Source organism: Pygocentrus nattereri, chromosome 14 (assembly GCF_015220715.1).
Source record: "Pygocentrus nattereri isolate fPygNat1 chromosome 14, fPygNat1.pri, whole genome shotgun sequence".
Lineage (NCBI taxonomy): Eukaryota > Metazoa > Chordata > Actinopteri > Characiformes > Serrasalmidae > Pygocentrus > Pygocentrus nattereri.
In genome coordinates this window covers 22,911,404-22,937,078 of record NC_051224.1, presented here as the reverse complement: position 1 = coordinate 22,937,078, position 25,675 = coordinate 22,911,404, and the positions used below count along the sequence as shown (strand labels likewise).

Sequence of the window (25,675 nt, the reverse complement as noted above, 5' to 3'; positions counted from 1 at the left end):
CAAGGTGTTTGATGGGATTGAGGTTAGGACTCTGTGCAGGCCACTGGAGTTCCTCAACACTAAATTCACCCAGCCATTACTTTGTGGACCTTGTGTTGTACTCTGGGGCTCAGTCATGCTGGAACAGGAAAGGTTCTTCCCCAAACTGTTCCCACAAAACTGGAAGCACATAACTACCTAAAATGTCTTTGGGTGCTGTAGCATTAACATCATCCTTCACTGGAGCTAAGAGGCTCAAACCCTGAAAAGCAGCCCCAGCCTATTATCCTTCCTCAACCAAACTTTACAGTTGGCACTATATGTCCAGTGGGTAACGTTCTTCTGGCATTCGCCAAACCCAGACTCGTCCATCAGACTGACAGAAGTGTGATTAATCACTCCAGAGAACAAATTTCCACTGCTCCAGAATCGAGTGGCGGCACTATACACCACTCCAGCCAATGTTTGGCATTGCACATAGTGATCGAAGGCTTGTGTGTGGCTGCTCAGCCAGGGAAACCCATTTTTGAAGCTCCTAATGCATAGATCGATTGCAGATGTTGCTTCCAGATGCAATTTGGAACTCTGCAGAGTAATTAAACAGAGGACAGATGCTGAGGATAGGCAATTTTTATATGCAGTGCACTTCAACACACAGTGGTCCTGCTCTGTGAGTTTGCATGGTGTATCGTTTTGTGGCTGAGCTGTTGTTGCTCCCAGTTCCTTCCATTTCACAATAGCACTTACAGTTGACAGGGGCAGATCTAGCAGGACAGAGGTGGCATCCTATGACAGTGCCATGTTTAAAGTCACTGAGCTCAGTATGACCCTCTACTGACAGTGTTTGTCTATGGAGACTGCAAGGCTATGTGCTTAATTGTATACGCCTGTTAGCAATGGATGTGGCTGAAACACCTTTTTACTCCTACACTGCTAGTGTTTATAAGCCTATAAGCAAAAGCTTTAGCCTTGAGTTCCTCCAAGACAGTATAAATAAAAAAGCTTAGAGTCACCTTTTGGGTCTGAAAAGCTTTGGAATTTGACATTATTTGCAGTTAACTGAATGTGTTTCACCTTTAATGTACTTTAATCAAAATGAATAAATTCACTTTTTTATCACATTTCAAAGGCATGAGCATTAGAGCATCTTCAGTTCAGTCTTAGAAGCTGGTTGATAATTTTGTGAAGTAATCAAACACATTCAGTGGTGTTGAGGTCTGGACTCTGGGGTGGTCAGTCCATTGTTTTTGTCTTTGTTTGATGTGTCCGTCTCCTTTTCTCAGTGAGGTTCGTCTTGATCAGCTACACATCCTTTCAGACCCATAGCACTGAGTCATCTTCTTACAGTGGAAGGATGGACAGAAACACCTGTAGATGTTTTCAGACCTGAAGCAGCTTGATTTTCTCCTCTCTCTTTGCTGTTTATTTGATAGGGGCAGTTTTGACTTATGCAAGTAGATTATCTTATAATGGCCTCTTTAGTGCAGAACTATATGTAAATCCAATTTTCAGCTGTAATAAATGAATTTTCATTTCCTATTGAAATGAATTTGGTTAAGCCATGAATATTTAGTAATGAAAAGGCCAGTTTCATTATACACTTCTTTAACCTAGGAATAGCTCAACCAGTTTACATTGAAGTCCCTGCAGTTACTGAATAATAGCCTTAGTAAGAGGTTAAAATATATGTTAAACTACAATGTTGGCATATTTGAATTAGATTTATGATTTATAAATGTATACATGATAGTTTTCCTTGAGCAGATGAAATTTCTCATTCTAAATTTATGGATCGAAAGCCAAAAAAAGGCCCACTGAGGAATACAACAGAGCCAAAGCCTCACTCCACCAAGGGTCAACATATCCAAACAGGTGCAGAGCTGCTTTCTTTCCGTCTTCCTCTTCTGCTGTATGGTGAAATTGATGGGCTGTGGGTTTATCCTTATATTCCTCCGTGCAACGGTTATCTTCAGCTCACTGTTTGCATGTCAGGAGGATTTACGAGCCGGTGCTTTGAATAGATCTGACAGGCGTGTGCCAACAAGCCCTCAGTGCAGTATTTATTAAGGCAGTACTCATATTTGTTATGTGTTTTTATCATTTTTGTGTGAGAAGTGTGTTTATGGATAAGCATAAAATCATGGCTCATGAGGCTCAGCATGAGGCGTGAGAGGGAAAAAAAATCTTTCTCTCCACAGGACGATGCCATTAATTCAGCAGAAAGTGTTTTAGTTGTGTTCCAGTTCATCACCACCGAACTCAGTGTTTCTTCTGTTAATTGGTGTTGTTGAAGCTAATGGCACTGTATGAGTTTATCACTGAATGTTTTACTCAATCTAATGCGCCTTCTGTACTCTATTGTTGGGAATAAATCCCATAATGCATTGGTTTATGAACAAAGGTTTGTGTTACAATATAAGTTAAACTGTTGTCAGAAAGAAAACCTCGTATCTCCAAAATGGTAACTTTACAGGAGAAGGAAGAACCTACTTTACTTTTAATGTAAGTCAATGGAACCAAAATATTTCACAAGTGACTTAGGGCCATTTCTTTTAATCCATTCATCATCAAATTTGAACACAATGTTAAGGGCAACATGTATTTTCAAAATACGTCAAAAACTAAAAAACGACAAAAATGGAGAAACAAGGTTTTCTTCCAACAGCAACAATAAGTGGTTTCTAATGACCAAGTACATTGTTAGGGACTGTAGTATGGAGTGAGTGTGAATTCAGGCCAAACAGGTGAAGCATCTATGTCACTATTGTATTTAGATCAGAACATTTCAACACACTGTGCACATGGAGAAGCACACGCTCCCTGGCCAATTTATCAGAAACCCCTCTTCTAGCTCCACCTTGCTGGTGTGCTGATAGAGACTGTAGCTCACCTATTGATGCACAGTTTGTGTTAGACGTGCTCCAGACAAAGCAAGGCTAGTTTATTTATCTAGCACATTTCACACACTGCGGTCACTCAGTGCTTTACAAAAGAAAGAATACAAAGATCATTCACATTCGAATTTACAGAGAGAGATAGAAAATTACATGATTATAATATATTATGATTATAAAATATTATAAATATTTTATCAGCTCCTGTGTATACTGGGAGTACAGGAGGGGGCTGAGCACACATCCCTGGGGAGCCCCTGCGCTCAGAGTCGATGTGGAAGAGAAGCTGTTCCCAACTTTCACCACCTGAAGTCTACTCATCAGGAAGTCCAGTACACCAAAGTAGTGATCGACCGATATGGGTTTTTTAATGGCCGATGCCGATACCGATATTTAGATTAAAGAAGTGGCCGATGGCCGATATATAAAGCCGATAATACCATTTTTTTACAACTAAAAATACAATAATAATAATAATAATAATCTTCTTCTTCTTTCGGCTGCTCCCTTTAGGGGTCACCACAGCGGATCATCTGCCTCCAAATAATAATAATAATAATGCAACAAAACAGAATTAATGATCTTAAATAAACATTTATTTATCACTGTATATTCTTGTTTGCTCTTTTGGCCGTTCAAAAAATTAAATAAAAAAATAAAACTTTACAAAAATACAAATTATATCAAAGGTTTCAGTGCATTTAACATACACAAGCAGATAGCAATATCTTTTTGTTTTTAAGAATGAACATGCTTAGTGAGGACAGTTGCACATAGAAGAACTTCTTTTAAGGAGCCATTATTTAAGCACCAAACTGTGTGTGCATTGTGTTTGAGCATTTAGATAAGTAATCAAAATATAAATACAATATTAACAAAAATATTTGAAGTCATGAAGTTAAAGTTAAAGTGAAATATTTGGGGAAAAAAGGTTGTAAACCCTGTCCAAGTCAAGAGCAGCAAATTGTAGGAAACAGTTTCCAGTCTTGAAATAAAATGGCAATATCCTCACTGAATGTTTTCTCAGCCTCTCTTTTTTAGTAGTCCCAGTCTAAAAGCAGCAAGTTGTAATGCAGGAAACAAAGTTTCTCTGCCTTTTCTCCAGTGAGCCTGTTCCTTTTCTTCTCATAAATGGTCCCAATCTCACTAAAAGTCTCTCATTGGGAACAGAGGAGGGTGGAGGACAGAGATATTTTCTTGCCAGTGGTGCAAGAAGGCTTAGACGGGTACTGTTTCCACCATTCCAGTGGCTGACCAGACTTTCTGTCAATTACCGGCTCTCAGAGGTAAGAGTTAAGTTCATCAGAGATGTCCTCGCAGTCCTCCTTAGCATGACTGAGTCCCAAGAATGTTTGCGAACATTTGGTCAACAAGACCAGAGGGTTTCTTCCCTCCACCCTCATTCGTTTGGACTCCGATGTTTGATCCTCAGTGGTCACTTGTTTGTCAGAATCACAGGTTCCTTCCTTTGTTCCTCTTTTAGCCATTGTTTTGCCTTGTCCATCGTGCCCTCTGCTGCAAACACATGGCCCTTATATCGAGGACCCAGCAGTGTTGCCAACACCAAACATTTGGTCTACTCAATCTTAGAGAATCTCTTCTCCAAGCTCTGCAACATTGTCTCACGGAATGTTTTGATTCCCCTAGAAGTGGGACCCTTTGCCTGAAGCAGCATCTTCAGCACTGCAATGCTTGGGATGATGCAGGAGATGCAGGCTTCTGCTTTGCTCATCTCAAGAGTCACTTCTTCGATAGGGCCCAGTGTGTCGAGCAAATTTGGGATGAAATCCCATTGTTCTGCGGAAAGACTTGCAAACTTCCCATGTTCTCCTGAATACACACTCAGGGCACGCTTCTGCTCCAGCATCCTCTGCAACATGTGCAGAGTGGAGTTCCGGCGGGTGGGAACAGCTTGAATGATTCCATGCTGGGGGAGGCCAAGGTCTTCTTGAATGGCCATAAGATGCTGTTTTGCTAGAACAGAGTGGCTGAAGTGTGTTGCACATGTCTTCCACTTGCTTATAATGTCTCCAACTGCTCTCTGACTGTTGATGCCCTCATTTACCACAAGCTGCAGTAGGTGTGCAATGCAGCTGAGGTCCGGTATCTCTGCCAGTCTGATACCTCTGATCATGTTTGCGCCACTGTCTCTGAGCACAAGCACCACTCTATCTAGGTCAATACCCCAATCACCCATCATGCCAAGAAACAGCCCACAGATATAGTCCCCAGTATGGGAGCCAAACATGGCTTTGACATTCAAGACAATTTGTTTCCTTTCCCAATCTCTGTCAATGAAATGACATGTTAGACTCATCAGTGATTCAGTTTCTCCTGACCAACAGTCTGTAGTGAAAGACAAATGGGGGCCAGCATTGTCGGGTGCAGTCAGTGCTTTGATTTTCTTCACAACCTTTGTATGCACACTGTCCAACATCTCTGTGCGGTAGTACTTCTCACTTTTGAGGTTATACTTTGGTTCCAATACAGCCATCAATCGTCTAAAGCCCACATCTGAAACAACTGTGAATGGCTGGTTGTCTGTGGCTATCATTCTTTTTGACCTGGAATCTGACTATATCCATTTTCTTTGAGCATCAAACAGCTGTGTTGCAGTGGGCTGAAGTAAGTCTTCTCTAGCCGCATCTTCTTTTTTCTTCTGTGTCTCTTTATAAATAGGGAGGTGGTGATGCTTCAGGTGATTCCACATGTTTGTTGTGTTTTTTTTTCTTCCCTGTTTCAGCCCCCATGCTCACCAATTCACTGCAGGTATTGCACTTTGCCTTTCCTGGTGCTGGCTCAGTGAAATGCTGCCACAGAACATTAGATTTCTGTCCAGCCATCTGAAATTATTAAAACAGAAATATAGAGGGTGAGCATTTGGGTAAAAAAATTTATAAATACTTTTTTCCATACAAATTACAATTAAATATACATGGTTATCTGAGGATAGCCATCATAGTAAGATATTTAAAATATATATTAAGATGACAGAAAAATACATTCAGCAACACTTTCAGAACTTGACTAGAGAGCAGAGTTCAGCACGGTCAGAAATTACTCACTCAACTGCATTATTCTACACGCAACTTGATACATTTAATACTAGCCAAAGATTGGCTAGTGATTTAGGATGGCAGAAAAAACTATTACCATTAAAAGACGACCATGGTAACTGAAAATATATTAAATTATTTTAACAAGGTGCATGGGAGTTACAGTACAGGGCTGTATAACTAACTTGTTTCACAATCTTCCCAAGACATTCCTAAAACAGATATTTAGACAGATATTCAGATTACAGATATTTATTGTTTAAGTTTATTTACCCATTCAGTTAAACACACACACTCACACGTGTGGGGAGAGATGCACACATAGGGAAAGGGTAGAGGAGGAGGTGCTTGTGCAGAAACTAAACGCCCATAACGTTTGTTTCCTGATGATGTCACGCTAGCTTTCGGACCCCCGTTGATGTAAGCTAACAAGTTAGCCACAGCAAGCAGAGCTGATTCGAAATACTAAATAACGTTGGGTTTCTTGGGTTATAACTATCAACTCAGTCCTTCATGATAGCAGACTGTTGAGGTGAAAAACACTTTTGAGCCCTGTAAGCTAGCGTTAGCACTGATTAGCATTAGCTCGCCAGTTTAGCTGGTCAGAGGGTTGTTAGCATTTACATTTCCAAATAAGTTTATTGGCATTTCCTCTCTACATAACAGAATAGCTCTAATTATGCAGACACTTTATATGTTACAAAGAGCAGACAGTAACAAGTACTAGCTAGCGCTAACTAGTGTTAGCTAGCCGGTTTCACTGGTCCAAGGCTTAGAGTTGAAATGGAGAAGTTCTCACTGTTTTCTCTGATGAGACGGCATGCAGCTACAGGCTGGAGGAATACAATCCTTGTTCTTGTGCATTCACTGATGTCTGCCTGGACAGTGGCAAAATGGACACATGGGGCACTCAACAACAGCCAGACCAATGACTGTATACAGTCACTGAGCTGACGGGGGCGATGTTTAAATATCGGCCTTGTGCGCACATATATCGGCCGATGCCGATTATTTTTAAAACGCCAAAAATTGGCCGGCCGCTTAAACGGTCGAGGCCAAAGTTGTGTGCTAGTTCTATAGATTTTAGGGCCCTAGAATACAGATGGGCAGCTAGTTTGTGCCTCTCATTGGTGTTACCAAATAAAATAACATGTTTTATCCTTGTTCAACTGCAGAAAGTTTTGTTCCATCCAGTTTGTGATGACCTCAAGGCACTTACAAAGTGAGTCAAGGGGACCGTTCTTGGACTGTAATCATGTAGGATTTGGCCCAAGAATTGAACCCTGGGGGACATCGCAGGTCAATGGCACTCAATCAGAAGCATTATTATTAGCAAGTATGAACTGCAGCATTTTAAGGCAGCTAGTGAAAGTCCAACCCAGTTCTCAAGACTGTCTATGAGAATTTTATGGTCAGTGGTATTAAAGGCAGCAGTGAGGGCACAGTAGTAGGGCAGATATTTTTCCAGAGGCTGTGTTTAAGTGAATGTTGTTAATAGCCCTAATTAGAGCCAACTCAGTACTATGATTAGGCTGAAATTCTGCAATTTGACCGATTTGACTGAATTGACAGAATGAATGAAATTTGTCTAGACAGCTATGTAAGAACAGAAGGCCAATAAAAGGCTTAAAGGATTTTCTCAGTGATTTTTCCAATGAAAGGAGACCAGCCCTTAATCAGCAGTCAGCTTCGTACATGTTAGTTTCATTACATTACTGAATAAATGATCATTGTTACTGAATAACTTATTGTAGATACTGAATAATTCAGAGCTGTTGCTTAATAATTTATCGTAGCTACTGGATCATAAGTCTTAGTATTGTTAGCTGAATGATAAGCCTGCAGTTCAAAAGTTAAAATGAGTAAATAACTTCCTGTATGAACAGTCATCCATCCTTTCTGAGGGAGGGCAGTGGAGGGTTGTGTGTCCACTGTGTTTGTATGGTTCAGTCAGTGTGAGCTCAGAGCGTTTTGGAGCTGTTTTATCGGGCAGCGTGACTAGCTCACAGCTTGAGGGGGCCGAACAGGACGCTGAGACATCATTGATATTACACTGAGAAAACTCTCATCTTATTACAGAGGACCGTCAGCAGTGACCAAACCCTCTGACGTTTCCTTCACTGCAATAAGACAATTCAGAGCTTCTGGGTGATGAAGCTTTTAACCCTAGCAAGCTTTTAACCCCTACCTTGTGCTTCCACTGGCTGGCCACATTATTAGAAACACCTTCCTTTGTGCTTCCACTCACTGGCCACTTTATTAGAAACATCTACCTTGTGCTTCCACTGACTGGCCACTTTATTAGAAACATCTAACTTGGCCAGGTGGCCTACAGTGTCTAACCGAGGAAAGTGCAGATTCAGCCCACATTTATGATATTTTATTATGATCTGATTTGATGAGAAGTTAATGTTGTGTATACAGTCTTGTTTTGCAGAAAAAAATCCATCTTCTACATTTTTTTATTCCAAAATAAGCAGAAAAAGTCGCAAACTGCAGTCTCTCAATACAGAGTGTACATCCAAAGTGAACATACTTCATTAAATAAATAATTCTATAATTGCGTTTGAATGGTAAGAACTCCAGGGCTGTAAGGGTTAACTGGGACCGGTGTGCGTCAGCTCCCTCAGGGCTTTATCTGCTCTCCTGACGTGGCAGACGTGAGTTAACAGGAGAAAAAAAATGCATCCCTAACCCATCACCAGCGCACATCCTCATTTGTCATGAACATTTCACTGCGATTACGAGCAGAAACTGTTTTCCAGCTTTGATGCATGTAGATAATTAGCAGAGTCTTACTGACTGTATTAAAGTGATAGTTTAGTGATGAATTTCATTTACTCTTTTCCCTCCTTTTTCCCCAAATGCAATCGATTAGCTTAGACATGTCTGGAGTCTGAATTTTGCTTACTTAGTTTTAGCACTGAAGTTACAAGGCTAATGTAGCTATCATGTCATAGAAGCTTTTATCCCACCATTACACTGCCTTAAGCTGTGTAGATTTGTTAAGTTTCTCTAATAGACTGACTAATTCATAGCAGATACTGACTAATTCATAGCAGATATTGACTAATTCATAGCAGATACTGACTAATTCAAAGTGGTTACTATATAATTCATAGTGGTTACTGAATTTCTGGCACTGTATGCCTCATTGTTATTTATAAACACAGACTATAATATAGAGTGAATTCAGTCTTCCAGATGGCTACTATTTCTTTTAGCTATGCTAGAGGCAGCTCCATCTCCAACATTCTTTGTACAATATATCCACTATTCCTCCTCAGGTTTAAGATAATCCACTTGTAAAAATTCCAAACTTGGAGTTCAAGTAATGACTTGAAAATGGGCCCACTAACAACCACCTGGAAGAGCTGGTAGAGCCCAAAACTGCCCCCATCAGATAAACAGCACTTAAAGCTTCCATCTTGGAGAGAGAGGAGAAAATCAAGCTGGTTCAAGTCTGAAAACATCCACAGATGTTCCTGTCCAGAAGATGGCTCAGTGCTATGGGTCTGAAAGGATGTGTTCTTGATCAAGAAGAACCGCACTGAGAAAAGGAGACGGACACATCAAATAAAGAAGCTGAACAACAGACTGACCACCCCAGAGTCCAGACCTCAACACCACTGAATGGGTTTGATTACTTCAGAAAATCATCAACCAGCTTCTAAGACTGAACTTTGGAGGTGTGTCTGTAGATTCTCTGAGGAACTGAAAGTGAGTCTCCTGAAAAGAGTGGAGGCTGGAATAAAGGTAAAGAGTGACTCACTGAACACTCACACAGCTGAGATTAGATTTAGTTGCTGAGGCTTCTTAATGGCCTTTTTGACCGGAGGTTAACTGAACGCAGGCCTCTCTCTGGCTTCAGCGCAGTGCTGTATGTAAGACTGAGCTGTGTTGTGTTTGAAATGTAAATGTCCTGCTGGTCTGAATGAGTGTGGGAGTGAATCTCATTTGCAAGTATGAAGTGCGAGTGAGCAAACTTGGTGTGTTTAAATGACTGGCCGTACCCCTCGCACTCCTCAGCAGCCAGCCTCACTCTCCATAGCTCCATTCATTATCTGCCCACTCCAGTGGGCATGACGCAGTGACCACAACATTCAGCTATGGAAATTCTCACCCAATGCTGACTACAGCATCGCTGATACTGCCCAGCTCACTGGTCATTTCACACTGGTGCTGCATAACAGTCCTCATTAAAGGCATTTCAGTCAATAAATAAACACAAATACTTTTACATACACGAAGATCAGATGAATCAATATTCATTTGCCCAAATGGGTTTTTAAAGCAGTCTTAGGTTCTTTAAGGAGCCTCTTTGTGTGTGATGTGTGAAGAGCCTTAAGAAAGTTTAAAGAACCTTCCCATAATGTCAAGGTTCTGTACTGATTAAAGATTTTTTTAAATTTCAGGACATTTATTGTTAAGACTGTACATCATGAAAATCATAAAAGATCATAATTAAGTGAATCAAAATCACACAAAAACACAACATGTAGCTCATAGTAGTTAACAAATCATTTAAAGTAGATACATTTAAAGTGGTTACCAAATAATTTGCTGGATGTACTGTGTAATTTACAGTAATTACTTAATAATTGATAGTAATTAATTAATAATTTGTAATGGATATTGAATAAATCACAGCAGTTCCTGAATAATTCATAGTCATCACTGAATAATTCATAGTACATATGAAATAAAATTTACTGAATAATTCATAGTGAATGCTGCATAATTCATATTAGGTGCTGAGTAATTCATAGTAGATATTGAACAATTTATAATAGATACTGAATAATTCATACTAGACACTGAATAATTCATAGTGGTTGCTAAATAATTCATGCTATATATATTAAATAATTTTTAGTAGTTACTGAATAATTCACAGTAGATGCAGACTAATTCATAGTAGTTACTGAATGATTTATTGTAGTTAAGTGATACTTTTTTTAATCTCACAAACGGGGAAATTCCACCTCTGCATTTCCGTGAAGTGAAACACCACATACACACTAGTGAATACACATACACTAGGGGGCAGTGAGCACACCTGCCCAGAGCGGTGGGCAGCCCTATCCATGGCGCCCGGGGAGCAATTGGGGGTTAGGTGTCTTGCTCAAGGACACCTCAATCATGGACTGTCGGCACTGGGGATCGAGCCGGCAACCTTCCGGTCACAGGGCCAGTTCCCTAACCTCCAGTCTACGACTGCCCCAGTCTCTCTTTACTGAATAATTCATAGTAGATATTGAACCATTTACAGTAGATACTGAATAATTTGTGAATGCTGAATAATTTATAGTAGGTTGATCATAAAGATCAATAAATGAATTGTATCCATGTTTAAAAGGCTAACATACACAGTTAATCATGCCTGTTGTGTTTACTGTGCTGCAGTCACGTTTTACAGAAGCGCGTCTCTGTGTCTGTAAGTGTTTTCTGAGTCCATTAGGCTCTGATTAATTTGGCCTCATTCACAGTCCATTACATCACTACTTCATTAGCACTGTAGAATTCATAATCAAACTGATCCTGATTGTAGACCTGAAGATCCAGCAGCTGGAACTGCCTCTGCGCTGTTTGTCTGCAGCGCCCTCTGCTGCTCTGTACTCGCTACTGCAGCTCAGCGAGGCTACTGAGACTCAGTTTAGCCCTTTTTAACGTTTCTCTCTCTCTCTCTATCTCTGTCTCTCTCTCTCTCTCTCTCTCTCTCTCTCTCTCTTTCTTTGTATCTCTCTCTTTCTCTCCCATTCTCTCTCTCCCCCCTCTCTCTTTGACTCTCCCTCTCTCTCTCTCTGTATCTCTCTTTCTCTGTATCTCTCTCTCCCTCTCTCTTTCTCTATTTCTCTCTCTGTGTCTCTCCCTCTCTCTCTATCTTTCTCTGTATCTCTCTCTCTTTCTCTGTCTCTCTCTCTCTCAGTCTCTCTATCTTTGTCTCTTTCTCTGTATCTCTCTCTCTCTCTCTCTCTCTCTCTCTCTCTTTCTCTCTCTCAGTTTCTCTCTCTCTCTCTGACCGTATATAAGTGGATGGGGTTGCAGGCTGAAGTCAGTCGACTCTGCATTTAGAAGAAAAATCAGCTGCAAAAACTCCCCAGCCTACAGGCTTCATCTCTGCACGACTCACAGTAAGTTTCTTTTCCATCGCTTCTTTAATTTGTTCTATTCTCTTTTCTAAGTTTGGTGACTAAAATTCTTTTACCAAGATTTGGCAACCCAAATGCTTCTCGCTTTGCCTGCATGATATGCAGATTTTTGTATTTTGTCTTTGATGTTTGTGTTTATGTTTTTGTTGTTTCTTTGTTTTTCTCTGATCTTTGAAAGTGTTTCTACATGAATGAACCGGCTGCACTTTCATCTTCATTAGTTCAGAATTCAGTAAATGCACCTTGAGAACGTTATTATTGTCTAAGTTATTTGACATAAGAGTCATTTTTGCCAACATTTGGCAACCCGGTCTGTTTTCAGGACCAGCATCCCTCTTTTTATGTGAAGGACTCTTTCTTCTTCCTTATATCTCCACTGTTTATTTGGTGAAGATCAGCTTAAAAGCATGATCCAGTTCTGAATTCTTTAACTACAAGCCACAAAATTTGACAGCTTAGACTAGAAACTGCCATCTACACCTTTAAACAGCAGTTCTTCAAGGGTTCTTTCGTGCAGTCGAATTACATGTGTTTACATGCAGAACCGTGATATTTTAAAGAACCACTTGATTGTTTAATCTTAAAAATTGAAAAAAAGAAAGTTTTTTACACAAATATATGGTTCTTTAGTGAAGACACTCAAAGAATTTGCATCCTTAAAGTTCTTTGCATTGTGAAATGGTTCTTCAGATTGATGGAGAATGTGTTCTAGATGGTTTTATATAACCTATGTGAAAATAGTTTTATGTAGCACCAAAAAGGGTTATTTTATGGCTACAGTGTCAAGCTTGTAACCTTAGAAAACCTTTTTTTGGATCAGTTGAAGAATGTATCCTTTTAAATGTGTATATAAAGTAATATAATATATTACTTCCATCACAGTTATGAATTTGAATGATCTATTTATGATATCAGCCTGTATATGATGTTAATTATCAGTTCTGGTATCGTATTTTGTGTGTTTGTGTGTTTGTTTTGTGTATCATATCCTGCTCAAACTCAATGTCTTCACATTTTCATGGGAACAAACAGGCGGAATGTTGTGCATAAATAAGTGAACCCTGCAAGAAACCTAACACACTGGATCCAGATAACTGAGAGCCTCAGAAGCCACACAGAGCTGGATCAGGTGTGGTAGATGCTGGTCAGTGCTGAGACTCTGCAGGGTGGACCTCCAGCTTCAGGGTGGTCCTCAGGTCTGTTAGTCTGTTCAGCACCACGGACAGCAGCTCCATCAGTCAGCCCTACAGAGCAAACTTGTCCAGACTGTAGTAATGGAAAGGGTTCTGTGGTTCCAGCCCACTCTGTCTACACATTTCAGTGTTCTTTCCGTTCTAGCTCACGCGATTCAACTCATTAGCTCATTATCAAGCATTTACTCAAAGGGGAATTCTAAGAAAATTTCTAAATTTCTGCATAATTGTGCGTGTGAGGTGTGAACCGAGTCAATCAGAGTGGTTTGGTGTGAAATGGTTCAGATGTCTATACAGTGGTGGTGATTGGAACCAGACGTCACCATGACTACAACACAAATATAGACATTTTATTTACCATCCAGAACCCTTAAATGAGGGTAAAATTGATGCGTTCTAACATGAGCACTGTGGAGGGGTCTGGGAGCATCAGTGCTGTCATTAAAATCATACATTTGACTTTATAAATATGATATGGTGACTTTATAAATAAAAAAAAAACTAATTTTACTATCTGTTAATGAAATATGTCAATATTGTACGTTTCGTTCACTTTTATCGGTCCATTCTTCATGAATTGATCATACGACTTAAAGGACAGCTGGTGTTTTCAGTGGTTCACTCTTGAAGAAAGATTGGAAGAATAATTTTTGGTTCCTAAAGAACCACGTTTGAAGAACCTTTTCAAGGTTTAAAAAACCTTTATATAATGTAAAGGTAAATTTAAGTGCTCTTCCTAGAACCTTTGCTTTCAAACAGTTCACACAACTTATTTGCAGTACTCTTTCTCTAAAGAAGTATCTTCCGAAAGAGCCTCCAGGGAACCAAAAAGGGTTCTTCTACACTTTTAAAAAGCATGGTGCTTCAGAGGTTTTCTAGTAAAGACCATGGTTCTGTATAGAACCATGAACAATAAAATCAAATTTGTGCATGGTGAAATTGTTCTTCAGATTGATAAAAATGGGTTCTAGATAGCATGAAAAAGGCTATATATTTTACAAAGTCTAGCTTGTAGAACAAAAGAACACTTTTTGGTGTTATATGGAACTATTTCCCTCCATCTGAAGAACAGTTTCTGCACGCAAAGAACTTGTTAGCCTTGCAAATAGTTATTTTGATCATTCTTGGTTCTAAGTAGAGCCCCTATCTTTACTAAAGAACCCTTGAAGGGTTCTTTTGTAAGGCTGTATGGCATCCCACAAAAAGCAGGTGAAGGAGTTTTATTACGATGTTTGTCCCGCAACAGAAGCGTCCATCTCTAAACCAATACGTTTATCCGAGAACAGAGAGATGTTCTCACCTTTAATGTCACATGATTTTATTCCGAGTCATTTTGGAGCATTTTTGTGGTCCGTTCATCAAAGAATTATCACACAGATGATGTTTTCGAAGGGAGTTTTGGGCATTTTGGTCTGATAATACACTTATTTTATATCTGACATCGACTACAGGATGACTAGTTACTCTACAGACAGGGGTGTCCAGACTTATTCACAGAGGTCCGGAGTGGCTGCAGGTCTTCATTCCAATCACGCCAGATTCCAGTCTTAAACATCTGGCCAGATGTGGTCCTGCTTTGCTGGAATGAAACCTTGCAGCCACACCGGCCCTTTGTGGACAAGTTCGGACGCTCCTGTCACAGATGATGACCGCACAGATGAACGGACGCACATTTCTTGCTCCTCTGCTGGCTGCACGCTTTCTGCTTTCTGCTGGCAGCTTTAAGTTTCAGTATTTATCTGGACGTTTATCCTCTTATTCAGTTGTCCTTTGTCCAGATTGAAGATCTCTAACAGACTTATTTTTCCAGAATTTCTTTTTTTTTTTTGTTGCCACATTTTATTGAACAGAGCACACTGTGCTGCTTCAGACCTCAATAAACATTGTTTCATTTACCTTTTTAAATGAGATTCAACTTTATTGCACAGAGTCCAGGTACAAAGCCAATCAAAAGCATCCAGCCAGGAGCGCAAAATACAGTGTTATTTACAGATAAATGCAGGAAAAAGTACCATAGCAAGTGATGCTGTGTCTTACACTATGTACACTTGTGGAAGATGGAGAGTTACACAAATATACAAATACACAAACATTACATTCAATACAACATTTTCATTTTTTGACATAATATGAAAATACCTGATACTCCTTACATTGCTTGTGAATTTCATGATGAATGGACCAAAAGAAATGACCCAAAATGAATTTGGAAAAAAGATTCTGGTCCCTTGACTTACATTAAAAGTCAATTAGGTTTTTACCTGTAAAGTTACCATGTTGGAGATATGAGGTTTTGTTCCTGACCACAGCGATATGTAAACTACATCAAATATTATATCAAATATTAGCAATAGTAGACAAGAGGGAGTCTGAGATCTGATCGCTGTAGATCATCACAGCCATGATGTTATAGTGATAACACACTCCTCACGTGTTCTATGGCTTTAATACAACAGTTAAATAAATAAAATGATAAATGAATAAACTGGGATGTGAACGTGGCGCTTAATATGTCTTAATATTCGCAGTTCCTTCAGCCAAATTATAGTTACTTAACAGCTTGATTCTATGTCAGAGTAACGAGCTCCGCCCACTCACTGCACAGCCAGCAGTTCATTCTCCAGCTCCTCACAGACCAACTGACCGTCTGGGAATTTAGTGGAGTCTCATCTTCAGCGTCTGACCAGATCGGCTGTCAGTCACATGTGATCTTAGAAGTGTCCGTTTTCTGTTTGAGGCAAAGTAAGATGTAAAAATGTTCATAATGGCTCCTACAGCTGTCATTGCTTAGCAGAGTAATACAGTGTTTGTGAAAAACCTGTGATGTTATGGTGAAACAACTGCAGGGTTAGGATGCTCCTCAACCAATCAGCTCGTGTGGCCGGAACTAACTGCTGTATAATGAAATATGTATATACACAGGGAAAGAGCACAAATGTAAGGTTGTATGTACGATCAAGACAGCTGCCGTAGACGAACTGCTTTTGAATGGTTCTTTGAACAAGAATTACTGTGGAAGAACCTCTTCAAAGAACCTCAGCACAATGTAAAGATTGTACAGGTGTGAAAAAGCTTTCCTAGAACTGAACCAGGATTACATTAGCTTCATAGTAGTTAATAACTCATAGTGGATACTTCGAGCTGAATAATTAATAGAACTTACTGAATAATTCATAGAATTTCCTGAATAATTCATAGTAGATACTGAATAATTAATAGTACATACTGAATAATCCATAGTACATTGGGAATAAATCATAGTAGATACTGAATCATTGGTAGTATTTACTGAATAATTCACAGTAGATACTGAATAATTCATAGTAGATAGAAATAATTCATAGTAGATACTGAATAATTCACAGTAGATACTGAATAATTCACAGTATTTACTGAATAATTCTTAGTAGATACTGAATAATTCATAGTAGATACTGAATAATTCATAGTAGATACTGAATAATTCACAGTAGATACTGAAAAATTAATAGTATTTACTGAATAATTCTTAGTAGATACTGAATAATTCACAGTAGATACTGAAAAATTAATAGTATTTACTGAATAATTCATAGTAGATAGTGAATAATTCATATTAGATACTGAATAATTCACAGTAGATACTGAATAATTCACAGTAGATACTGAAAAATTAATAGTATTTACTGAGTAATTCATAGTAGATACAGAATAATTCATAGTAGATACTGAATAATTCACAGTAGATACTGAATAATTTACAGTAGATACTGAATAAATCGTAGTAGATCATAAATTATAGTGGTCACGGATTTGAAAGTTAGGAGATGAGCTCTTGTGATTAATGTGATTAATTTTGACCACAAATGTATATGGCTTGTGATTCTCCTGAACAGATGACTGTCATGTTGAAGTCGTGGATGCTCGTGGCCGCCCTGCTGCTCTGCGTCCTCCTATATCTCGGTACCTTTGTGGACGCGTATCCTCCGAAACCAGAGAACCCTGGAGATGACGCACCTCCTGAAGAACTGGCCAAATACTACACGGCCCTGAGACACTACATCAACCTCATCACAAGACAAAGGTGAGCGACGCCCCTCCCCCCACCCTTACCCCACTGCTGTGAGTCACGCTCATACCACGACGAGAAATGTTCATACTGTCGAGGAAAGGTCGTCTGCAGATCACTGACGCCCGCAGCTCTCTCATGCATCACCGATGGTCATTTCCCGCTCGTCCTGCAGCCATTTATATTCCCCCTCTCACTCTGTGGCAGCGATATCCCTCAGGACAGTAGCTGGAGCCCAAAATATCATTACAGGTCACTCTCACAGCACTGATGGCTCTCCTTCTGACTATGAAAGCCCAGCAGATGCGCCCCTGAGTGGTCCAAAATCCAATCCCAAACAGATTTTCTCTATCAGAGATCCATTTACATGGCCCCCCCAGGAGGCCTGACTTTATTTACACGTTTATGATTTCTGAATAGGTTCTTGACATTTAAAACAGAGAGCGAGGCGCCTCTGTGTGCAGTAGAATTAGATTTATGAGTTCCGTTTACATGAGTTCTAGCTTCAAATGTGCAAATAATGATACTCTGACTTCCAATAACCGGTTTTAATATCAGAGCGAGCAGAAGAATGAGGAGATGGTTCCTCTAAACAGGACACCAGGTGCACAGCCTGTCCATTCTGAAGAAGATCTACAGATCTAACCTTCAAAAAAGGTTTCTGCTGTTAAAAACATGAACATTTCCCAAAAAAGTTCTGTATGGAACCATATACACCATATTCTCCATCAATCTAAAGAATCATTTCACCATGCAAAGAACTATTAAAGCATGCAAATGGTTCTTTAAGTGTTTATGGTTTATATAAACCATTCTTTTTACTAAAGAACCATCTTTTTTGAGAGTGTAGAAGAACCACTTTTGGTTCCCTGGAACCTATAGAACCAGTATCCTAAATAAGATGTATGAACTATTTGAAAGCAAGCGTTCTAGGATGACCTTTTCATTACGTTGTGAAAAGGTTTTTTGACTGTTAACGGTTCTTTATAAAACCATCGTCTTTACTAAAGAACCCTTGAAGAGCCATCTTTTTCAAGAGTGTATAAGAACCATTTTTGGTTTCCTGGATGCCCTTTCGGTGAATGGAGAACCAGTATCTTCAAAAACACGTGCAAACTATTTTAAAGCAAACGTTCTAGGAAGACCCTTTCATTACGTTTCAAAAAGTGTTCTTTGACTGTTCACGGTTCTATATAGAACCATTGCCTTCACTAAAGAACCCTTGAAGAATCATCTTTATTATGAGTGCAAGAGTAGTATGAGTTTGTTTAATGACCAGCTTTCCACAAAATCTTTTTGATGTGTCTCATGATTAAGGAAGGCACATTTCACACCAAACCACTCGATCAATGATTTTGTTTACATCTGAATAATTAAGTGATTTTGCAAAATCGGTGAATCACTGGCTCTGGTTCTGTAGGTTAAAAGTCAGTGGAGTCAGGAGTTGAGAGCTGTGCTCCAGCTTCTTATTAGGCTGAGTGGGGTTTCTGTGAAGCTTGTCAAACCTAGCAACAGTTGCTATGAAAGAGCACATTAGCATACATGGGCTGCTTACAGCTGAATCGGAAGAATTCTCAGTCTCAGACCGTCCAGCGGAGTGGCTGTTTTTTAACATCTGCAGAATTTACCATGACAGAAAACGATTTTCCAGAAAGGCAATGATCATAATGGACAGGTGGTCAGTCGTGACTCCATCAGATAGCGGCGTGTCTCTTCATATTGTAATGCTCAGCGGGACACAGATGGGACTCAGCGGCGGCGCCGCTTCAGAAGCCCCTGCCATATCAGCTTTTCCTCAGGCGGCCTGATGTGACCTGCAGGCGTAAGCGCAGGAGGAATTTGAGCATAAAATTGTTTTATCAATGACAGCGCTGACCCCGCAGCTCGGAGTGAGAGAGCATTCTGAGGTCCGATTTAGGACAGGGCAGAAACTTCATGGTCAGATTCCCTGCATTCACAGGTACTGCAGCTACAGCCAGAGCCTTTCCATTAGAAGTGTATGGGTCAAAACTGTGTTTTTTATCCAACATTAAATAATTTAATAAATATGTGATAAATATCACATTATTTTACAATTGCTGCTGTTGGAATAAATCCCAGTATCAATAAATTTTGTCATTTTTCCTTTTTTTTTTTTACATAATTACATAAGAATCTTTACATTGTGATGAATGGACAGAAACTGATCAAAATGCCTTACAAATAATACAATAATTGTAATACAATGTAATTTAAGTTGAAATTTCAGAACTTTTGTGTCTTCTCCTAGAAAGATGTTGGAGAGGTTTTGTTTGATATGTAAATACATTTTAAATGCATAAATTTCCTCAAATGTCACATGGCGTAATTGACAACAAAGGACTTTTTTGTTCTGAAATACTTTTAAAAAAATGTTTCCAGCATGCTGCATCATAATAATGTGTAATAAAGCTTTTTGAAGGTTTATGTGAGGGTCCAAGTACAAAGAATAGATTTCAATAATAATATTTTTAATAATTTAATGTGTGGTTGCACCATTTAAAATTTTCTGGCTAAAAATGACATTTTGAATGAAAATGTATTCTTCAAATTATTATTTACACCATTATTGATTAAACAAATATCAACATGTTGAATAGATTCTTGCAGATAAACACAATGTGTCCTTTAAACAATATTTTAATATATGATTGAATTGAATGTATTCCTCCTATATATATATATATGTGTGTGTGTGTGTGTGTGTGTGTGTGTGTGTGTGTGTGTGTGTGTGTGTGTGTGCTACACTCTTATGTAAAATGATGGTTCTTTAAGAAAATGAAGAAAAAACCATGAACACTCAAAGAACCCTTTGCATCATTAAATGGTTCTTTGCATCATTAACGGATTCTTCATACTGATAGAAAAGGTGCCGTCGATGACATTGAAAATGGGTTCTATATAGCACTAAAAAAGAGTTCTTCTATTGTTACAATGACAGACTTGTAATGGTAGAAGAACTCTTGGTAACACTTTACTGTAGGGTGCTGTTTATAAGGCTATATGATGCCTACATAAGCCTGTCATGACAATTGACATAACCCTACATAAATGTTTATAAATGCTTATTCCAATAAGCGTCATTTGTTTCAAAGGTTATATTTGTCAGTTAAAGGCTAAAGTAGCTTTTACGACAGATGCCGCCTATTGAAATAAGCATTTATAAGCATTCATGTAGAGTTATAACAGTTGTCAAGACGAGCTTATGTAGATGTCAAAATGGCTTTTTTTGAATATTCATGGTTCTATAAAGTTCCACAAATGGATTCGTTGAGTGATTTCACAAAATAACCACCCTAAAAATATTTGAGGAAGACATTTGTAAATATGAACAACCTTTTACAAGCTAAAAGAACCTTCAAATAATATAAAGTTTCTTTACCAATTTAAGAATCTTTACATTATGTACAGGTTCTTAAACATTTTACAGTAATAGCTGTCTAAAAAACTTGAAAATTTCTTTAGGGAACTTCTATGGCATCATGCAAGGAACCTTCTCTGGAACTTTTTATTTAATGTGCAGTACCAAAGAAAGGGTTCTGTGATAGCAAAACCCTTTTTGGTGCTATGCAGAATAATTTTTTTCAAAGCTTCTTAATTTGCAAAGAAGCATTTATGCATTCAAATGGTTCAAAGTTCTAGATACAATGACTGGTTTTAATAAAGGCTCTTTACAAAGGTTCTTTACACTTGCACATCTACAGAAAATAGTTCTACAAAAAAACATCCGCTTAAAGGTTCTTTAGCAAACCAAAAAAGGTTCGTAGCATTGATTCAAGTGGGAAAGTCTTTTGGGTTCCATTTGACACCAATTCCACTGGTGTTCCACCAGCCCAGCTTCAGACCAATTAAAGCCGTTTCTCGGCTCTCAGCACGGTTGCTGTCAGATTAGTTCCAGGTTCTTCCACGTCACTGCGGTTCCTCAGGCTGATCTGTATCAGGGGCTCTGGACTGTAACACTGCTCCACTTTCATCTGTGGAGATGAAGCTCCATTACGGTGATTTGAGATCATGAGTGAAACAATGACCTGCCAACCAGACCGGTCAGACGGAGACATGGGGACTGACCACTCTCTCTCTCTCTCTCTCTCAACACACTATTTCTTTCTTTCTTCTCTCTCTGGGTCTTTCTCTCTTCTCTCCACGCTCTTTCTTCATCCTCTGTTTCTTTTTTCCTCCCTCTCATCTCTTTTAAATCTCCTTCCTCTCTTTCTCTTCCCTCTCTCTCTCTCTCTCTCTCTCTCTCTCAGGTATGGTAAGAGATCTACTCCAGAGGGAGTGATGGCCGACCTGCTGTTTGGAGAAAGTAACGAGCACAACCAGCGGTCGAGGTGAGTCCAGTAACAGCAGATGATCCTCAGCAGAACGTTCCCTTATAAACTCGTTATGAGACTCTAAAAAACGTGAAAGAATGAGATCTATCTATCTATCTATCTATCTATCTATCTATCTATCTATCTATCTATCTATCTATCTATCTATCTATCTATTTCTCTTACTCTATCTTTCTCTCTCTAGAATGCCTATACTGACCGTTTCTTTCACAAAATCTGTTTATTCCTCTGTTACTTCCTAATGATGTTGGTAGTTAATCTAATGTGTAAGGCCCTCAGTTCAGTTCCTGAAGTCCTGACCAATGAGAGAGCTCGCTCAGCCGTAGCTACCATAGATACCACAGAGATGAACTTTCCAAAGCATTTTAATATTTTAAGCCTGTTGTTGACCAAAACTTCATATTGAAATAAGAATAATTCTATAGCAGTTGCAGAGATTAAAAACAAGCATTTTATTTAAGAAGTTTAATAAAAATGAACCGTTCCTGGAAAGACCCTCGGGGCTCTCCACTGCTGATTAGTTATAAAAGCACTCTGGAAATGAAATGTACAAAACTCTACAGTCTTCAGGCCCAAATCACACACCAATTTTTTCAAATACAAGTTACAAAACAGTCATCTGGATTTCAGGAATCTTTTACTAATGCATGTATGAGAGTCTCTGTCCCTGCTGGGCAGGAGATGAAGCTCTTTTTAGGAAAGCAAACCCAAAGCGTGGAGCGGCTCCTTGCGGGGCGGCCGTGTGAATAGTCGAGAGGGGGTTGCGTGGATGTGAAAGGTTTAGAGGAGAGTAGCTGATGAATTTTTCACACCTGTAAGCAGAGCAGGGACAGATGGGATCGCTCCTCTGCTCCCTGCGCCCGTCAGGACGGCAGTGGGTTTGTGGCTGTGACGCACGCTGAATAACTGAGAGGCCCTGACATTTAACACTCGATTTAATTAGCCCTCAGATCCGCAGGAAGCGTCGCGGAGGAGAAAAGGCTGAAACACTGCGGAGGAGAATGTTAAAGGAGAGCTTCTCTGAAAGGCCTTTTGCCAGCCATCTGACTTACTCACATCCACTCGGCTCATAAGAGGGGATACATTAAACGAGAACTCCCCCAGTTTTTAGAGTCTGTATATAATTCCAAGGTTGAGATGTAAACAAAGTCATTCGGAGTGTTTTTTGCTGAAATGCTCCAATTTGGAGACACCATGTGAGAATGTCTCACAGTGGTGGTGATAGGAACCAGACGTCTGAAGAGTTTAAAGGGTTATTTTACTCCCTAGTTCACAAGTGTAAACTAAATGGCTAAAACAGCTCGTGGTGGATTTCTGTGACATCATAAACAGTGCATCAACTTAGCCTAGAGTAGTTTAGCTACGCCCACTCGTATTGAAGTTATAAAGGGTGTTTCAGCCCCGCTTTTTGAATAAGGCAGCCAATCGAAACAGAGCTCATTTGCATATATCAATTTTGAAGGCACTGTAACCAAAAAATAATAAGGAGAGGTCATGTAGAATGAATGTAGAATGAATATGAGTGTGTTTGGTCCATAAAATCAAATCAAATACAAAATAAATGTCATAAACACTCAACAGACTGTCAGTAACAATTCATTTGTTATTAATCAATTAACAATATATTAATAACATAGCGGCAGTAGATTATCAGAAGACTTTTAACTAACTGCGTAAAAAATAGTTTATAATCTGCTGAATTCAGTTGTTTTTCACTTTCTTTAGAGTCCAAGTTCAGATCTGTAGACATTTAAACTGAGACAAACTGAACATAAAACAGGTTATTACAGACCATCAACATCCCCAACACATTGCTACAGACTTACACCATCCTGTACATCGAGATACACTGGATTAGGATTTGGGTTGAGGTTAAATTTAGGATTAGGACCAGGCTGAGTGTTAGGATTATGTTTTTGGTTGAGGTTAAGGTTAGTGTTAGGCTCAGGGCCAGGCTAAGGGTCAGGATTAGGTTTAGGGTTCAGGTTAAATGTAGGATTAGGGCCAGGGTTAGGATTAGGATTAGGTTTTGGGTTGAGGTTAAGGTTAGTGTTAGGATCAGGGCCAGGCTGCAGGTCAGGATTAGGTTTAGCATTGAGGTTAAATTTAGGATTAGGGCCAGGGTTAGGATTAGGATTAGGTTTTGGGTTGAGGTTAAAGTTAGGGTTAGGATTAGGGCCATAATATAATGTAAGTAAATTACCCAAAATAGCCCATTTTGAGCTCATTCTGTCTGTTACTCAAGATGGGCATGTTCAAAGTATATTTAGGCCCATGGAAATCTGGAGCTCTAGAATAAAAAGGGGAATAACACATTTGCAGTTAAGCCCCGCCCACTCTCACTGAAGTTATAAAGAGTGTTTCAGCTCAGACTGCCTTTTTGAATGATATATGAGGAAACTGTAGGAATGTAAGTGTTAAACAGTCGTTCTCTTTCTCTTCCAGATACGAAGACTCTTACGCATGGTGATGGTCAGTAGCGTCCACTCTGCTCTCCTGTGCCTCCACAGAAAACCCGCAGAAAGCATACGTTTCAACCGAATACACTCGTTCCATCTGTCTCTCCAGCTGTTCCTCATCGACACGGAGCAGCTCCACAATCCCTCATTCAAACTGTACATAATTTATTACTGAACACAGAATATTCATGAGAATATGTGCGTGTACACTTCACTGTGTCTTACAGAGGACATATTCTTTACTGTTTGTAAATATGACTGTGATTAAAGATGTTACTTGATGACATGCCATCTGAACTGCTCTTCCTGCAAAATACATCCTACATTCTCTCGTGTTTAGTGTGAAATGATTTCAGTAAAGTATTGAAAGGTAAAAGAACAATGAATCTGTTAATGTAAAATGGGGGGCAGGGGCTCATGACTGGGCTTTATGTCGAAAGAACTTAGAAATCCTAAGATATAGTATACACATACATTCTATTGGAGAGCTTTCAATGATTTAACCCAGGGATCAGCAACATTGTCCTGTCCTGGTCAGCAACATTGTCCTGCTCTTTTACAGTCCTGTTGTGACTCGACAGCAGAATCAGGTTTGTAGGTAAAAATAAAATAATCCTCCTTTACAGTAAATTAAAGCTCTGCTGATCGTTCAACACTGTTTAACCATAAATGATCTTAAACACTGGAGTTAATGTAGAACTGCTAATCCGCCCTTTAACCCTGAAGATCAGCGCTCAGACTGCTGGTCACAATGCAGACAACTAGCTAGTAGCTAACGAAAAGGCAAAGAGAAAGATTTAAGACGAACATTGATAATTTAGAGATCAATGGACTTGTTTGTGTTTATAATCACTCCAGCTGTTTTCCAGATATATTTCATCTGCAGCAAGAAACTGACTAACATTAAAAAGTCATGAAGCTGAGGTTTCTTGTAAAATGTCTCTCAACATTTGACCTTTTTACGATGCTGAAGTCGATTCTCATTTGCCAGGTTCTTGTTTGAATTTTCCCGTTCCACCATAAATGGTGCAGCAGTTATATTCTGGCACCTCAGGCACTATTTAAGGTGGAACAGGAAAATTCAAACAAGATTCTGGTGAATGAGACTTTAGCCTTGTAAAAAGTCAAACGATAAGAGACGTTTTACAAGAAACTTTTACTTTTGAGGAAAGTTTCTTGCTGGAGATGCGAGGAAAGCAGGTATAGCTGAGCTGAAGCTAAGCAGAGCAAAGTAAGTAAGTGGTTTATATTATATATTTGGTCTATACTAGTACATTAGCAAATACTGAGACATATCTACAGTTTCACCAAGATGGTGAAATGGACATAAAATCTTGTGGCTCCCAAAGTGGATTGATTTTTGTTGAAGGGACAAAAAGACTCTTAATAATAGTTGCGACCCCTGCTTTAAGCCAAACCACCCTGTGTAGAACACAATGATGTTCACATGACAGAGTTGAGTCTCTGAAGTAGTGAATTTGAGTTTAGTCTGGTTATTAGCTGCAGGCAATGCATTGTATAAAAGTAAACCCAAACTTAAAA

General features: G+C 39.2%; 1 protein-coding gene and 1 pseudogene across 1 annotated transcript; one reads left to right on the top strand and one right to left on the bottom strand.

The window, feature by feature from the left end:
* Positions 1 to 3,910: 3,910 nt before the first annotated feature.
* On the bottom strand, positions 3,911 to 5,716 carry LOC108434906 (annotated as a pseudogene).
* A 6,226-nt stretch (positions 5,717 to 11,942) lies between these two features.
* On the top strand, positions 11,943 to 24,468 carry pyya (peptide YYa). Its single transcript, XM_017710358.2, has 4 exons — positions 11,943 to 12,063; positions 17,150 to 17,337; positions 21,591 to 21,671; positions 24,120 to 24,468. Exons 2-4 carry the CDS (start codon positions 17,150 to 17,152, stop codon positions 24,142 to 24,144), a joined length of 294 nt encoding a protein of 97 aa, XP_017565847.1. The 5' UTR covers positions 11,943 to 12,063; the 3' UTR covers positions 24,145 to 24,468.
* Positions 24,469 to 25,675: the final 1,207 nt, after the last annotated feature.

Excerpts from the sequence above, each read along its gene's own strand:
- pyya (XM_017710358.2), top strand. The coding sequence starts at position 17,150 with ATGACTGTCATGTTGAAGTCGTGGATGCTCGTGGCCGCCCTGCTGCTC. Across the intron at positions 17,338-21,590 it reads AACCTCATCACAAGACAAAG|GTATGGTAAGAGATCTACTC; the intron begins GTGAGCGACGCC and ends TCTCTCTCTCAG. Across the intron at positions 21,672-24,119 it reads GAGCACAACCAGCGGTCGAG|ATACGAAGACTCTTACGCAT; the intron begins GTGAGTCCAGTA and ends TTTCTCTTCCAG.